The 17,981-nt window shown below is 35.6% G+C and overlaps 1 protein-coding gene across 1 annotated transcript in view; it reads right to left on the bottom strand.

The window, feature by feature from the left end:
• The window catches only part of EPHA3 (EPH receptor A3), a 420,397-nt gene that overhangs the window by 100,028 nt on the left and 302,388 nt on the right, over positions 1-17,981 (bottom strand). Inside the window, exon 6 of the mRNA XM_043996808.1 lies at positions 1,770-1,894. Within this exon, the coding sequence (XP_043852743.1) occupies positions 1,770-1,894 (125 nt within the window). The remainder of the gene's footprint in view (positions 1-1,769; positions 1,895-17,981) is intronic.

Genomic DNA, 17,981 nt, shown 5'->3' with positions numbered 1-17,981 from the left:
GTCAATGTAGGGGAAAATAGATTTTGAAAAATGATCAATGGGACCATGAAGTCATTTGACAAGTCTTGGCATTGTTTGGAAAGTTTTGCCTAGAACATTTGAAATAATCTTAAATCAGGAAGAAACAATTGCTTTATAAGCAATAAAGTGTATACATAGTTTGTCTAGGCAACCATGTCTAGATTTCAATAATGTTATTATCTATTGTACCATAAGGGCAAAGAAGTCAATGAATATGAGTTGAAAGAGCCATTTAGGTTCATTGCTCTAGTGCTGAAAGGACCTCAGAGTCCATTTTATCTATACCCTTCTGCAGATAAGGAAACTAAAGTTAAGTGAGATGAGCCCATTTACCTAGGGTCATTGTTGTGGTTGGTTGGTTGTTTCAGTTATGTCTGACTTTTTGTGATCCCATTTGGGATTTTCTTGGCAAAAATACTGGAGTGGTCTGCCATTTCCTTCTCCAGCTCATTTTACAGATGAGAAACTGAAGCAAACAAGGTTAAGTGATTTGCCCAGAGTTACACAGCTACTAAGTGTCTGAGGCCAGATTTGAACTCAGGAAGATGAATCTTTCTGATTACAGACCTGGCACTCTATATACCTAGCTGCCACAAGTAATAACTATTAGAGGGTAGGATTGTAATCCAGGTCACATGATTAGAGAGGCAGATCTTTTTCCATCCTATCACCCTTCCACAGAGAGCATCTAATCTGAGCCTTTTATTTTATGGATGAAGAAAGTGATGTTCAGAAAGGATACAGTTCTTGTTTGATTAGTCAGTGACATTTACAAGTCTGCAGCTCTCCAAGATCAGTATTCTTTCCACATTGCCTGAATTGATCTTATTTCTTAATTTCTTTTATTTCTTAATTGGAAAAAAAGTCTTTCCTCTCTATTAAATATGCAAAACAGGCATAAAGATGAGAAAAATCTTCTCTGTCAAGGTATTTTGATCACATGACAACTTATAATTGAACAATTTGGTCATTTTCTGAAATGTACAGATGGTTAATATACATGCATATATACATGCATGAATATATATATATATATATGGGAGAGCTAGGTGGCACTGGACTTGGAATCAGGAAGACTCACCTGAAGATTGGTTCAAATCTGGCCTCAGACATTTACTAGCTGTTTGACCCTGGGCAAGTCACTTAATTCTGTCTGTCTCAGTTCCTCATCTGTAAAATGAGCTGGAGAAGGAAATGGCAAACCATTCCAGTATCTTTGCCAAGAAGACCCCAAAATGAGACCACAAAAGTTCAACATGACTGAAACAACTGAAGAACAACAAATACACATATATGTATACATTATACATACATGTGTATTTATACATACATGATTGTGTGCATACATATAAATGCAGAGATAGAGATCTGAAGTAAGACAGATTTTGACAACTACACCAGCATAATATGATAAAATGGACAGAAAATTGGACTGGGTGTCAGGACACCTGTTTTCCCATCCTAGTTCTTTCCTAGTCTTAGACAGTTGAACTGGAAGCACTCAGTAGCTAAAACTCTGAAGCTATAAAGTGAAGGATTAGACTGGATAATCCACAAAATCCCTTCTCACTCTATGATTCTGAGATGAAAACACTGTCCTTTTCCCCCAATAAAAAAAAAGGTTTTCAATAAACTCTCATTATGTACCTCCAACATAGTAATGCACTATGCTAGGAGCTTTCATTGCAAAAGCACAGTATCTCAGAAAGCAGCCCCCTCCCCTTTGCCATTAACCTTTTATCTCTCACCTTTTCATAGTACTTGACCTCGTAGTCCAGAATGATCCCATTAGGATGTTCAGGTTCTTGCCAAGATAACGAGACACTGTTTCTAGATGTCCGGTCCTTCCTAATTATTGTGACAGGTGATGGAGCTGCAAAGGGAGGTTGGAGGAAAGGGTGGGGGGGTGGATGAGGAGGGGGAAAGGAGGAGAGCAAAGCAAATGGAGTTTATCACTGTTCTAATCCTTGGCAAGGAGGCATTGTTTCCATTTAAAAGACTCTTGAGTATAAATCTGGCCCCATATCAAGACTCAGCAGCTGGATTCTGGTCCTGGTACAAATGCCTTGAAGCAAGCTGGCCTGAAGGAAAATGAGCTGAAATTTTCTGTTACTGGTGGACTAGTGGCAAGTGAGCAGATGTTTTCAATCTGCTACTATAATGTAAGCAATGAAATACATTTGATATATTAAAAAAGAACAAAACAACAGGACTACCTATTTGTTATAATGTTGCAACATTATTATTACCAGATTCCCTAGTTCATTGATAACATTTTCATATGCAACTTTACAATAGGACTGGAATAAATTACGTGTAAGGAGTCCCTTGATATTCATAGGTAATAATAATATTTAGTATAATGCAGAAAATAAATGATTCATGACGATCCAGTAAGTCCTTACTTCTGATGCAAATTTGTCAGAAGTAAAATTCTATATTACAGTACAGATGGAGAGAGAAACCTCCACCATAGTCCTAATCTGCTTCATCATAGCATGGACTTGGCTCTGGGTTTTTGAAGACTGCGTCAGTGGGTATCAAACTCTGGCAGAGTCAGTGAAGCAGAAAGGGCATACAACCTTTATCTGCCAGCAGTCTTTTCTAAGAAATAAAAACACAATCCGTAAAGGGTCAGCACCAGAGGGTTGGAGAAAATGTAATTACTATTTATTTCTGTTGGCCACAACAACTCATAAAATCTGTCTACTAAGGCATATAAATGTTGTCACTCACATCTATGGGGAGACTAGACACCAACAATGAGATTGTGGCAAATGGAAGAATAGAAACTCAAAGCAAATTTTGTAACCTTCTATTCTAAATAATCTCTTTTGATAAACTGTTGTGGGTCAGGATACTGGTAGAACTTGGCAAATGTCAGCTAACTCTCCATACTCTCACAATGTCTGCCAAGACTATGGCAAGCAAGGAAGCTTTGGTGTACACCAGGAGCAGTTTGAGTCAACTTTGGCCCCAGGTAAATGGATTGGGATTCAGGTGCAGGCCCTTTAGACAAGAGGAATATAACAATAATTTATGAGACTTTGGAAAATCCTTCTTCAAACCCCAGGGAACTCCCTTTACTACTTTTTAAGCTTTTTTTCTGGTAGTTGTTTATGTATTTCTATGTTCTGTATGGCTTTTAAACCACCTGGAGAATTGCTTCTACCTGAGGTAGAATTGCAATATGAATTTTGGAGGAGGCCTATTTGTTTAAATTTGCTAGCTCTGAGTAATGCATTGTACCAGATACAGGATAGCCACCCAAACAGAAGCAATGGGGCAAGGAATGCTGCAAGTGTAACAAATTATTTGAAGAATTCTCTCTTAAGTCATTATTTAATGGCATTGCCCAGAAAAAGCCAGGGGTGACATATACCAAACTCCACATTATCAAAAATACAGCATATACAAAAAAAAATGAGAGGTTAGACTCCAAACTTTAAGCTGAATTACACATTTATTTTGTAAACTTTAGTTTTTGTTTTTTTCCATTTTAAAAAAACATTTTGAATTGTTTATATTTTTCTTAAATTGGGAGGCAGTGATATATAATTGACACTGACTTTCTGATCAAATGAACATCAAACCCTGACTGCTTTCTTTTCTCTTTCCATAAGAAAAATAAAAACACTTTAGAAGACTTCCAGCTTCATTATCTTTTGGTTCATTTTTGACTATCAAAAGTATTTGGATATTTTGGTATATTCCTCAAATCCAGTCTTTGAGGCTATAAAGACTGCACTGACCCCTCAATGTATAAACCCTGAAGATCTCAGTAAGACTTATTATTCTTATTCTCTATGGCATCAGCTTGTATCTTTAAATAATGGATAGTTAAGTATTTCTGCAGTTGATTAATTAATCATATATTGTAAAATGTCTCATTGTGGTATGGAGGTGATCCTAAGGTCTCAAAAGCTATTTCAGGTGCTATCATGTTGAAAAGTCTTTATGTATGGGTTTGGTTTCAAGGCTGCATATATTTCTCTTCTGATGATCAGATTAATACATTCAGATGCACAGTATTTCTGTCTGTAATGGATGAATAAAAAAATGATTGAAAAAATCACATTGTTTAGTGCTATATACTTGGAATACAGAGAAGAACAAGATAATCCAAGATATCAAGGAGCTCACATTTTGATTGAAGGAAATGACACATATCAGATGGTTCAGCAATATCTAAAGGTTTTGAAGGCTCACCTTTGGCAGGTCTGATGACAATGCCTTGGTGTCTGGAGGGTATAGTGGTAAGGCCCAGTAGGCTAGAGGGTGTGATATCAGAGAAGGTAAGTCATGATAGAACTTAGTGGTTAGAAGCAAAGTAGATGGTAAGGTCTTGGTGGTTCTCTGTCTTATCAGAAGGATTGTAGGTAGTGATTTCCTATTCAACTATGAGGTGTTGGTGATCATATCCACAGGGTAATAAGACAAAGGGGACTGTAGTGTCTTGACCTAAAACCTTTGGGAAGGGAGGAATGGGTCTGAGAGTTGGAATAGAATGGAATTCAGGTTCTCTGATGCAGGGGTGGAGCTGCGGGGCAAATGGAGGAGGATATCCAGTTAGGAGCTAGAAAAGAGAAGGTCATGTTGGGGGGAAGTTTGTAGCAAGGGCTCTCTGATGCTTGGCAGGTAGATCAAAACAGGCAACTCAAGAAAGGGAGCTTTATGCAGCTGTCCTCATTGTTCAAGATGTCCTCATTGCTTATCCCTGTTGAATTTCTTCCTCTTGTTTGGCTAAATTTCCTTTTGTTACCTCTTGGAATGATCAACAATTGTTTCATTTTGTTCCAAAATCAGACCTAAACTAAGAGGACAGTGGGCTGAATTGGGGCAATCCCAGAACAGAGAGCATGCAATTTATTACTGGAAGGAGAACCCACACTAACAAAATTAAATTTCATGCAATCAATCAAGCATTTACAAAGTATGGGTTCTGTGCCAGGCATTATACTAAGTACTGAGGATTCTCTAGTGTTAGAAACAATATGTAGATATATAATAATACATAATAGAGATGCATGAAATGTAATAGTTTCAGGAGGGAGGGCACTAGCAAGTAGCTGTGCAGATCAGGAAAGACCACGATGAGAATAGTGTTTAAAGTGAATATTTTTAAAAAGAATCAGAATCTACAAAAAATAAAAAATAAAGTGAATATTAAAAGATATAAAGAATTCTAACACACTCAAGTTATGAGAGAATGCATTCCAGGAATAAGAATCATCAACGAGACCTTCAAAGAGATGCAAAATGGAGTGTCCAGTGTGAGGAAAAACAAAAAGTCAAGTTTGTCTTGATTGTAAAGTGTGTGAGGGGGAATAACATATAATAAGGCTATAAAGGTAGGTTGGGGCCAGGCTGTAAAGGGCTTTAAATCCCAAAAAGAGAAGTTTATAGTTAATCATTAAAGCAATAGGGAACCACTGGAGTTTTCTAAGTAGCAGAATGGAATGGTCAGACCTATTTCTTTTTAAGGAAAATCACTTTGTCAACTGGGAAGTAAATGAGCTAAAGAGCTTAGATACAAGGTAGGGAAACCAAATAGGCAAGTCATTGCAATAATCTGGGTAAAAGGTGATAAAGGCTTGAACTAAGCTGGTAGGCATGTAAGTAGATAGATGGATTAAAATTCAAGGGATGGGGGCAGCTAGGTGGCGCAGTGGATAGAGCACCAGCCCTGGAGTCAGGAGTACCTGAGTTCAAATCCGGCCTCAGACACTTAACACTTACTAGCTGTGTGACCCTGGGCAAGTCACTTAACCCCAATTGCCTTACTAAAAAAAAAAAAATTCAAGGGATGTTGCAAAGATGGAAATAAAATTTTGCAATCTACTGGACATTTAGGATGAGAGTGAGGATTTAAAGATTCTGTGAAGGTTGTAAAACAGAATGGAAAGGTGGTGTTGCCTTTTCCAAAAATAGAAAAGTATAAAACAAGAATCATTTTAGGGGTAAAGATAGTTAATTCTGATTTCAATGCATTGAGTTTGAAAGGTCTTTGGGATGACCAGTTTGAAATGTCCAATGTCCAATACGTGATGTGAGACTAGAACTAAAGAGAAAGACTAAAGCTGGATATATAGACTTTAGTATCATTTATGTAGACCACTGCATAGAAAATATATGCTTTAAACCCTTGGGACCAATAAAGACATGAAGTGAGAGAATGTATAGAGAGAATACAAGAGAGCTAGGGATACACTGAGAATAAGGGGTCATGAGATGGATGATGCCCCAACAAAGCAGACTGAGCACTTGCTTACACAGGTGGAAGGGAAAGAAGTAGGGAGAACAGGATAATGAAAGCCCAGAGAAGAGAGAGTATACAGGAGAGGATGGTCAAAAGGGTCAAAGATTACAGAGTTCAAACTGAAAAAGGGTTGCATATTTGGTATGCGTCATTGGTAACTGGAGGGGAGGGGAAGTTCAGTGATGAAGTCTGAATAAAAATAACAGTGTTTAGAAGTTAGTAAGAGGAATGGAGTGTTTAGCTTCCATTCTAGGAGTTCAGCTATAACTGGGAAGAAAGATGCTGGATAAGAGCCTGATGGAATAATGGGATCTAGTGAGAACTTTCATTGTCATTTATTTCTTTGTTTTAAAGTTAGGGTCCACTTAGACATAGATTTAGGCAGCAGAGAATGAATCAAGTAGATAGCAAGTAGAAGCCAAAGATTAGTGAGGGAGGCAGTCTGCTGAAAGAGCTGGGAGAAGATGTGATAGACAAGTTGTCTTTGATGACGACTAGAAATTTCTTAGAGAATGGAGTAAAGGAGGAGGGAACTTATGAAGGATGTAAAGAGATTTTTGAGATATAGAGAAGGGAGGGCCTTCTGCCCATGGCCTTTACTTTCTTTTTCTTTTTTTCTTTTTTTTTTTTTTGGCTTTTACTTTCTTAATAAAGTAGAAGGAGAGGTCCTCAGCTGAGAGGATGGGGTGGAAAGGGAGTGAGAGATAGGAGGTTTTTAGGAGAGAAGAGAAAGTTTGGGACAGCTTCTAGAGGAATTGAGATAAAGAATCAATTAGCCATCTAGATGGTGTACTGGATAGAGCCCTGGGCCATGAGTCAGGAGGGCCTATTTTCAAATGCAGCCTCAAACACTTAATAGTTTTGTGACTCTGAACAAGTCACTTAACCTCTGTCTAGCTCAATTTCCTCAACTGCAAAATGAGGGTCATAATAGCACCTACATCTCTGAGTTGTGAGGATCAGATGCAGTAATATTTGGGAAATGCTTGGTTAAATAGACACTCAATAAATGTTTGTTCCCTCCCTCTGCCTCATTAGTAAAAAAAAAAAAAGTCTTGCTACAGTGAGGGCACAAAAATTTACATTTATGCCTTCTCTCCTCGATTAGACTGAGTTTCTTGAGATCAGAGATTATGTCTTATTTATCTACATATTTCCTTTAGCACCTAAACACAATGCTCTGCCCATAGTAGACATTCAATAAATGTTGTTTGTGTTTAGGAAATAATTGATGTGATTTTTTAAGCCCTGGCATAATGTCACAATCAAGTGATTTTTCTGAAACTTACATGCTTCATCTGGAAAATGAAAATAATAATATCTATCTTACTAATGCCACAGTTCTGGGAACAATTCAATATGTCAATACTTTATGATATCCATGATATCACTGATGCTGATATTTCCTCCATTGGTACAGAACATATTTCATGCAATTTCCCCATGTTATTACATAGATCCTCCATAGAAGATTCCATTGAATATTCTAGTGGCCTTCTAGGTCTCTTTACTTTTGAGATACTAAAATAGCATTTTGGTTGAATATCTGTTATCTTTTGCTCATGGTACCCAATTGACCCACATCCTTTTCTGATCATACATTTCCTCTCTGACATCCTTTTTTTAATTTATTGGTTTTTTTAGTGAGGCAATTGGGGTTAAGTGACTTGCCCAGGGTCACAGAGCTAGTAAGTGTTAAGTGTCTGAGGCCGGATTTGAACTCAGGTACTCCTAACTCCAGGGCCGGTGCTCTATCCACTGCACCACCTAGCTTTCCCCTCTGACATCCTTTACAGAGAAATAATCATTGCATAGTAGATAGAAACCTGGCCTAGGACTCAAATAGTCCTGGGTTTAAGATTCAGTTCTGACAAATCCCAGCTATGTTAAACTGGAAAAGTTACTCAGCCTCTCAGTGCCTAAGGAAAACCTTTGATAATAATTATCTTTATATAGGACTTAGAAGTTTTCTAAGAACTAGCTCATCTGATCTAACTAAGTTAACTAGCTCATCTGATCTTCAAATCTGATCTTCCTGTGAGGAAAGTACAGTTATTATCTCCATTTTAATGGTGATTCATATATAATGCAAGGCAATACAATACAATGTAACATATCATATCTCATCATATACCATATCTTATCGTATCAATCCACTTGGTTATAAATTGTACAGTAGGTGTCAATCTGCATTGGTAGAGGAAATTTCTTGCCCCAGAGTTCCCTATACCAATGAAATCATAGGTCCAGTAAGAAAAGAAATAAAAGAAAAGAAGAGAAAAGAAAGGAAAGGAAAGGAAAGGAAAGGAAAGGAAAGGAAAGGAAAGGAAAGGAAAGGAAAGGAAAGGAAAGGAAAGGAAAGGAAAGGAAAGGAAAGGAAAGGAAAGGAAAGGAAAGGAAAGGAAAGGAAAGGAAAGGAAAGGAAAGGAAAGGAAAGGAAAGGAAAGGAAAGGAAAGGAAAGGAAAGGAAAGGAAAGGAAAGGAAAGGAAAGGAAAGGAAAGGAAAAAAGAAAAGAAAAGAAAAAGGAAGAGAAAAGAAGACATTGGAAATATGCAGAAGCTTATCTGCACCTACCATGCCATGCATTTTTCAATACATTTTGGATAACACACAACTTTAATTTTTTAGAGATTGCAGCATTATATGATTTGCAGCTCATAGAGGAGAAATAATTTGTGTTGAAAAGATGGGACTGTGCACTAGGGAACATTTTAAGATAATTAACAACGCTGAACAATTTCCCAAATATAATCTACCAGAGTCTTTTCTCTTATTCATTTCTGGGCCTGATTCACAATCTATTTGCAATTCCTGTTCTGAGTATATAAAAATTCTAACCAAACTTGCTTTCTTGCTGTTTCTTGTACTTGACATTTTATTTCATACCCCTTTGCCTTTGTACAAAATGTTCCCCATGGCTGGAATGTTCTCCTTTCTTACTTTTTCCTCTTTTAGTCCCAAGTAATGCTCATCTCGAGTAATGTCTCCTAAGTGAAGCCATTCCTGATTCCTCCCAGTTTTTAATAATCACTAAGATCCTCTAAAGGATTGACCTAGATAATTGATAAGGTGGCTCCTAGTTGTTTTTAATTCCTCATGTATACAAGGATTCAGTAAGATGTAACTCTGACCCTCCTTAAGATCACAATCTATTTATTAATAACTGTAAGTGAATTACAATTTTTTTCTTTTTTCTTTTTTTCTTTTTTTGTGAAGCAGTTGGGGTTAAGTGACTTGCCCAGGGTCACGCATAAAGTGTCTGAGGCTGGATTTGAACTCAGGTCCTCCTGACTCCAGGGCCAGTGCTCTATCCACTGTGCCACCTAGGTGCCCCAAATTGCAATTTTAAAATGAAAACCTCACAGTAGATTTTTTTTGTCTTGTGGCAAGTTTACTACATCTCCACTGAAGATTGATTTATAAACACTATGAAGTTCTTTAAAGGTTTTATACAAATTAAACTGTAGGCAGCTATTGAAACCCAGGATTTCCCTATAATAAATAAATCATTTCCATTATTTTCCTCAGAGAACTGTTTTGTAGTCCACAACCTTTTTTATTTAGTGTTAGTTTTTGCTTCGTGAATTTTTTCCTCCCACACTATCCTGGTTTTTGTTGTTCAGTCATTCAGTTACGTCCCATGCTTTGTGACAGTTTTTTATCTTGTTTTTCTTTTTTCTTTATAATGGTACTGGAGTGCTTTGCCATTTCCTTCTTTAGTTAAATCAAACAGGTTAAATGATGTGAACTCAGGTCTTCCTGACTCCAGGTCCAGTGCTCTATCCACTGAGCTACCCAGCTGCCTAGGTCCTGCTTTTACCCACATTATATGTTGTCCTGTCTTCTCCACTTCCTCCCCCTATAAGAATGTATGTTCCTTGATTTCTTCGTTGCTTGTTCCAGATTTTCAGTGTTTAGAACAGTGCTTGGTACATAGCAAATATTCAATAAATGGTTTTATCTATCTTTAGCTTCTTAAAGGTTCATGCATTGTGATTTTTACATTTAAGCAGTTCCACAATAAGTTCAATGCTTCAGTGGGCAACCTTTTGCATTTAGGTAATAATTTCATTAATATTGTATTAATTATATATAAATAATTCACATTATTATCTCTTTCCTTAGTTATAGCATGCATAGTGCAAAGCAAGTCACAAATCATGGCATGTGCCCTCCACAAAGTAAATGATTTAGAAAAAACTGTATAGGACATCTCTTCTTAAAATATTATTTACCTATGCATCCAATGATGTGATCAGTAAGATAGGTTATAAAATTATATCTAAATTGATTTTATTTAGCTTTTGTTCGTTTTCAGTTATCAAAAATGTTGGTTAAATGACTAATAGTCAAAGGGCATAAAGTTATTTTAGATTTTGTTTCTACAGGAATGAACAATTTTTAAAAAGAGTTCAATGTGACTTTAGCTCAATTCAAATTCATTTCCTTTGTCCTTAAGGGTATGTTTTGAATATGTTAAGGGCCATCAGTCTTTAGGTAGAATGGAGATATGTGAGACTTCTAGACCAGAGGAATACAAAGCTTAAAAAGCAAAGGAAATAAGACTTGAGATAAAAATGAGAGGAGATACATTTACCCCTATAATCTGTGAAGTCAAAATGGGATGTAGTAAGCTATTGTACTTTGTTAAGACAAAAAATAATGATCAACACTCTTGAAGCAGAAGAGTTTTGAGCTGATTGGAGAAGCAACTGGCAATTAATATTGACTTTTGAGATTAGTGAAAGGAAGGTATAAATATATATATATATATATATATATATATATAATTTTAAAGGAGATAAGCATAGGATTGGAGGCCTAAAGTCTATTGCAACAGTAGGAGGAAGAGAATCAGAGCTGTTGAAATAATGGTTAAGGATGTAGTACAGTTGTGCTTTAGATAAGGGTATGATTGTGGTGGAAAGGATGGAACTCCTTGGTTACTCTGGTAAATTATATGTATCCCCTCTAAGAATAATATTTTAGAATGCATGAAAAGATGAAGGATTGCAAAGGAAGAAAATTACATTGAAATAAATATACATTTTTCCCCTATCCAAATTCTTGGACTCACTGGGGATCTGTAGAGGCCAGGTTAAAAACCACTGGTGTGGATGTTTTTCTTCTCTATTTCTTTTGAAAAAAATATTGTCTAAAACACACCATGGCAACCAGAATTAACTGGATACATTCATTTCACATAGACAATTCCAGAAGCATTGCCTGTACAGATAACCCTAGTAATCACAGCAGTTGAACTCCAGTAGAGTTCTATAGACACAAGTTTTAAAAGGCTCTTTTGTCCAGTTACCTGGAAAGAAAACAGATTTTCCCTCTTATGTTAGTGTAACCTGAACCATTTTCTTCCCTAATGGAATAACAAAGGGAAAATATTAACAAGGGAAAAGTAAAGCTGTTAGGTGAAACGAAACAAACTTTTCACATGACATGATTTGGGAAGAAATGAGGGGTCTCTGCCTCACATTTTTGCATTGGAATTATAGAAGTGACACTTTAGTGCAGACCCAGAAAAAAGTCTTCACTACTTGCCCTATAGTTTTTATTATTATATACACAAAATAGGTTCCATCTTTGGAAACAGGAAGTCAATACTTTACATTTCAAATCCTGGAAGAAATGGCTGGTTTTGTTTTTAATAGATCCCTCCACTTTGAGTTTAGAGAATTTCTAATGAGTCCCTAAGGTATCACTGTGGTTTAAGGAGTGGAAAAAAATCAAGGAACAACTAAAATGGGTTCAGTATTTCTTTTATAAGTGACCCAAAGATATTTTTATTTTCTCAGTGGGAAATTCATATATAGTAAACCATGCGTAGCTTTTATTTTTCAATTATATTTATCTTTAAATTGAAATTTCTCTTCTTTTTTATTTTTCATGTCATTAACAGTCTCCTTTTAGGACAAATTGTTTTCTAGCTTTCTTGCTTTTTCCTCAGACCATCATTTTCTCAGACCACCATTTCATGTTTTTAATGGGACTTAATCATGGAATTGGTTTAATATCATTCACAGGGGCAGCTAGGTGGCGCAGTGGATAGAGCACTGGCCCTGGAGTCAGGAGTACCTGAGTTCAAATCCGGCCTCAGACACTTAACACTTACTAGCTGTGTGACCCTGGGCAAGTCACTTAACCCCAATTGCCTCACTAAAAAAAAAAAAAAATTAAAAAAAATATCATTCACAAAGCCAAGAAACAGATCAGTAATGTGAGTTTCAATCTAGTCATGACAGTAGGTTTGTATTCCTTTAGTTCTAACATTTAAGTTTATAAAAAACAATCAACATTCTGCTGGCTTCATGATGACTGAACAATGAAATTAAAACTAAAGCATAAATATAAGTATAACATTTCTTATATTTAGGCATTTATTAATTCAGCACTGAAGTCATTTTGACAAAATAAATATTTTCCCAGATGATTATGCCTTTTAATGCATCCTCAGGTGGAAAGGTAGACAATTTTAATTTCTAGTCTATGGATTATCATATCAGCCTGAGAGTGTTCTCTCTCTTTTTTTTTATGTGTATAGTCATCTCAAAAAGGTATTCATTTTCTGTATGTGTGCTTTCAGTGATGCATGATAATTTGTCCACTGGTAGAAAATGGTTTCTCTCTTTGGCTGCATATGCTTTTGTTTCAATTTTGTTGCTTTGTGACAGACCCACTGTCATTTTTTTTAGTTTTATACCACGAAATAGAATTCAACACAGAACCATGAGTAGCCTTATCCTGGTTCTCTACTGGCTTCTTCCTTTTATGAATAAGAATATTAAACACATTTCATGATTAATTCAAGTTCTATTGGAAAAATTAATAGTGGACCTAGAAAACATTATACTCTATGATCATAGTCTAGAAACAAGACAGGCAACATTCTTATTGACCTACCTACTTGCCTGTATTTTCTTTTTAAGATCAGAGCTTATATATGTTTTCCATTATTACTTCATAAATTTGAATAGAAGTCTTAAATGTATGTTTTTCAAACTTCCAGGTCTCTTTTAATTACTAGAGAAGATGTGTTGTCAGATGGAAGTTTCTTTGTGTAAACTTGTCATTGATTCTCTATTATTAATTATGTCTTATTTTTTCTTAGACTAGGAGGGGATTTAAAAAGTACTAGTATTAAGAAAATTCCATATATGTTTATGTGAATTTAAGTTTAGGTGTGTTTTGTTTTTTGTGGGAGAGGGGGAGACAACCTTTGATTTCTTGTATTAGAGAACTCTGTGAGATAATTCTCACAGATGACAATGTATGGTTGCACATACTCTGCTAGTTACACTCTTAGTTGCTGGGGGCATTGAGAACTTAACTTGCTGAGGGCCACATAGCTAATATGTGATTGAAGTCATATTTGAACCCAAGTCTTCCTGATTTTAGGTCAGCTAATTACCACACTACATTGCCTCAGGTTTAGTTCACATTTTCATGAAAATGCCATCTCATTGGGCACTTTCTCTCAATTGTTTTTATGCATCTTTTCCTCCATTCTATCCTTTCTTTTTCATTTTACATCATTGGTATAATCTACATGAAAGTAATATCAATTCCTCCAAGGAAAATAAATAACATGCAACCCCATTGTGGTAACAACAGTTCTAGAATTATACTTCTTCAATGAAAAACATGAAAGTTCGAAATAAGATGGAAACATCTTGGATAAGCATAGTTAATCCTATTGTGACATGGGAGTGTTGGGGGGTGAAATCAATTGCAAATGAAGATACTCATGAAAGTGTACATGAAACAGAAAGTTTTTAAAAGAAAGAAGACTCTCAAAAGCTATTATAGAATAATGGTTAAAATGAAAGCTAAACAATTTCACAACTGCTTCATCACTTATTTACACCTATTGTCAACCTGGGAAAGAGGCAAGACATGTAGATACAACTAATATTTTGTAGCTGAGAAAAAAAACCAAACCTCTTATTCCCAAAATAATTTTCTTAAGATGTAAATTTCTACCTTGGGAATAAAAAGAAAAAAGAAGTTATAGGAGAATAACAGATTGACATTATGTTTTGGTTATATGTTGTTTTGAAATTTTTTTTTCCTCCTAAAAGTTTTCTTGAAATAGTTTGTACAGGCAGAACCAATGTATTCCTGAGGGTGGGCCTGGTTGTTTTGTGGTTTCAACATGAAATGAAAGTAGCCCAGAGTCAGTTAATTCAACTTTCTTCCTGTACTTCACCCAAGTCATTCCCACAAAGCATCACACTTGCCAAATGGGCATTTGGTATGCATTTATCATGTTTAAATGCAATTTTCCTCACTTGGTTTCTGTAACTATTGTGACTTGTTTTACAACACTGAACACTTTCCCAGATTTAAGTTCAGAGATATACATACTTCAGAGACAGAAACAAAAAGCAATTATTAGCAAAAGTGTCAAACTACATTCATCTAGATTAAGGAAGATTTTTTTTAATCTATTGAAGAATTCTTAGTCTGGGGTTTGCAATGAGTCTGAATACTAACTCATGGAATCATAGACTACCTGAGTTAGAAAGGGCTTCCAATATTTAGAGTAAATTTTAACTAAATCAAGAGCCTCTTCTAAATTTCCTTGGCCGATAGTTGTTTAGTCTTTGCTCCAAGGTTTCCAATAGGAGGTAATTCACAACTACCCCTGGTACTTTTTTCTATATTCAGCCATTCTATGTTTTTCTTCATATTAAGCTGATATCTTCCCCTCTGTAATTTAGATCCACCATTGCTAGTACTGCCCTTTGCAGGTGAGAATAAGCTCAATCCTTTACCCACATGATAACAGTCTTCAAATATGTAAAGGGCTTCCATGTCCACCCTGAGTCTTTTTTTCTCCAGCCTATACATCATCAGTATATTTGAAGGATCATCATTTGATATGGTTTTATATTCCTTCATCACCTCCTTCTCCCTCTTTTAGCTTCCCCTAACAGGAGTATGTGTTCGGTGTTCTTGGCACAATAACTAGGGATAATTTTCCATAAAAATTTCTGTTCAGAACAAAATATACTCCCTTACTCCACACACTACACTTCTGTTAATGCTTCTAAAACCACATAATATTTTTTTGGCTGCCACACCACGTTTTTCGTGGTAGTTAAAGATTGCAAATATAGGGGGTTTAGAGACCTTAGACATCATCTTGGCCAACCTTTTCATTTTTATAAATGAAGTACCAAGGGATATTGAGAAATTAAATGAATTTTATACTAGTGTTAGTAGCAAATACAACCATTCAATTGACACTCCTTTTCACTAGAGCTGCTATAATAGATTAATACTGATTTTGAAGTCCACTAAAAACAACAGATCTTCATATAAACAGTTTTCAGTCATGTTCCCTCCCATCCTATGTTTCAGTCCTTCAGGACTCAAATTAGTTTTTTATCCAATTTATCTCAATTAACTTTACTTTAATTGACATGACACATGATTTCTATCATTATTATTTTTTTATTTTATTTTATTTTTGTAGGGAGGCAATTGGGGTTAAGTGACTTGCCCCGGGTGACACAGCTAGTAAGTGTTAAGTGTCTGAGGTCACATTTGAATTCAGGTACTCCTGAATCCAGGCTGGTGCTCTATCCACTGCGCCACCTAGCTGCCCCGACATCATTATTATTAAAGTAATTTTATTATATATGTCTGTATTTCTATTGATAGCTTTTGTTTTTATATATTACCTACACTTCCCAATGTATTTCTTTCCCTTCACCTTCCCAGGGAGTAATCCCTGATAAGAACGAAAGAAGAGGGAAAAAAAGCTCAGTAAAAGTAAACCACACATTAGAAAAGTCTAATATATAATCTTTCTCAGGAAAAATACCCACCTGTCTTTTCTTTAAGTCTGTGCTTAATCATTATAATTTCAAAGCATTTAGGTTTCTTTAATTCTATTTATGCCACTCTTTCCATTTACATTGTTGCATATTTACTGTATATTTTTTGACTCATTTCACTTTGCATCAGTTCATATGTCATCTCAAGTTTCTCTGCATTTATCACACCATTATTTTGTACAGCATAGTCTTATTCCATTACGTTCTTCCACCATGACTTTTTCAACCATTCCCCATTCTCTGAGTTCTGTACTTTGTTTTCAATTCTGAGCTACAATAAAAAGTGTTGCTATAAATGTTATGGTGCCATATGGAACTTTTATTTTTAATCTTTGACCACATTGGGGTATATGCCTCGCTTTGAAATCTCTGGGTCAAGTCTTCTGACCTTTTTATTCATATTCTTGGCATAATTCCAAATTGATACCCAGAGTGATTGAACTTATTCACAATTACACTTATAGTTCATCAGAGTTCCTGACTTTCCATAACCCATTCAACATTGATTAAAGATCAATATCACTGATTTTTGATTCAAAAATTATAAATAAAATCATGATTAAAAAAAAGAAAACTATAGCAAGTTATCTCAAAAATTCATTTACTATGATCCACTTGGCTTTATTCCAGAGGTGTAAGTAAAGATATTTTAACCTTAGGAAAGTACTGGCATACATTCCCCAATTAAGAAATGGTCAAAAGGATATGAACAGGCAGTTTTCAGATGATGAAATTAAAACTATCTACAGCCATATGAAAAAAATGTTCTAAATCACTACTTATTAGATAAATACAAATTAAAACTACTCTTAGGTACCACCATATACCTATCCAATTGACTAACATGACAAAAAAGGAAAATGATAAATGTTGGAGAAGATGTGGGGAAATTGAAACACTAATGCACTGTTGGTGGAGCTATGAATCGATCAAACCATTCAGGAGAGCAATTTGGAACCCTGACCAAAAGGCTTTAAAATTGTGCATAACCTTTGACCCAGCAATACCACTACTAGATTTTTTTTTTTAGTGAGGCAATTGGGGTTAAGTGACTTGCCCAGGGTCACACAGCTAGTAAGTGTGTAAAGTGTCTGAGGCCAGATTTTAACTCAGGTACTCCTGACTCCAGGGCTGGTGCTCTATCCACTGTGCCACCTAGCTGCCCCACTACTAGATTTTTATCACAAAGAGATCATAAAAAAGGGAAAAGGACCCACATATACAAAAATATTCATAGCTGCTCTTTTTGTGGTAGCAAAGAATTGGAAATTGAGGGGATACCTATCTATTGGAGAATGGCTAAACAAGTTGTGGTATATAAATGTAATGGAATACTATTGTACTGTAAGAAATGATATGCAGATGGATTTCAGAAAAACCTGGAAAGTCTTACATGAATTGATGCTGAGTGAAATGAGCAGAACCAAGAGAACATTATACACAGTATCAACAACATTTTGTGATGATTAACTGTGATAGACATAACTCTTCTCAGCAATACAGTGATCCAAGACAATGCCAAAAGACTTATAGTGGAAAATGCTCTCCACATTCAGAAAAAAAGAACTATAGGGTCTGAATGCAAACTGAAACATACTATTTTTGCTTTTGTTGTTGCTTTTTTGTTATTGTTTCTGCTTATTCTTTCTTGTGTTTTTTTTCCCTTTTGTTCTGATTAATGCGGAAATATGTTAAACATGATAGTAATGTATAAGCAATATCAAATTGCTTACTGGCCTTTGGATGGGGGGAGAGAAGGGCAGTGGGAGAACAACTTGGAATTCAAAAAATAATTTTACACATAACTGATAAAAATTAAAAAGAAAAAGAAAGTGCTGACATAAAT

The sequence above is a fragment of the Dromiciops gliroides genome, chromosome 3 (assembly GCF_019393635.1).
Source record: "Dromiciops gliroides isolate mDroGli1 chromosome 3, mDroGli1.pri, whole genome shotgun sequence".
Lineage (NCBI taxonomy): Eukaryota > Metazoa > Chordata > Mammalia > Microbiotheria > Microbiotheriidae > Dromiciops > Dromiciops gliroides.
This window is presented reverse-complemented; position numbering and strand designations above follow the sequence as displayed.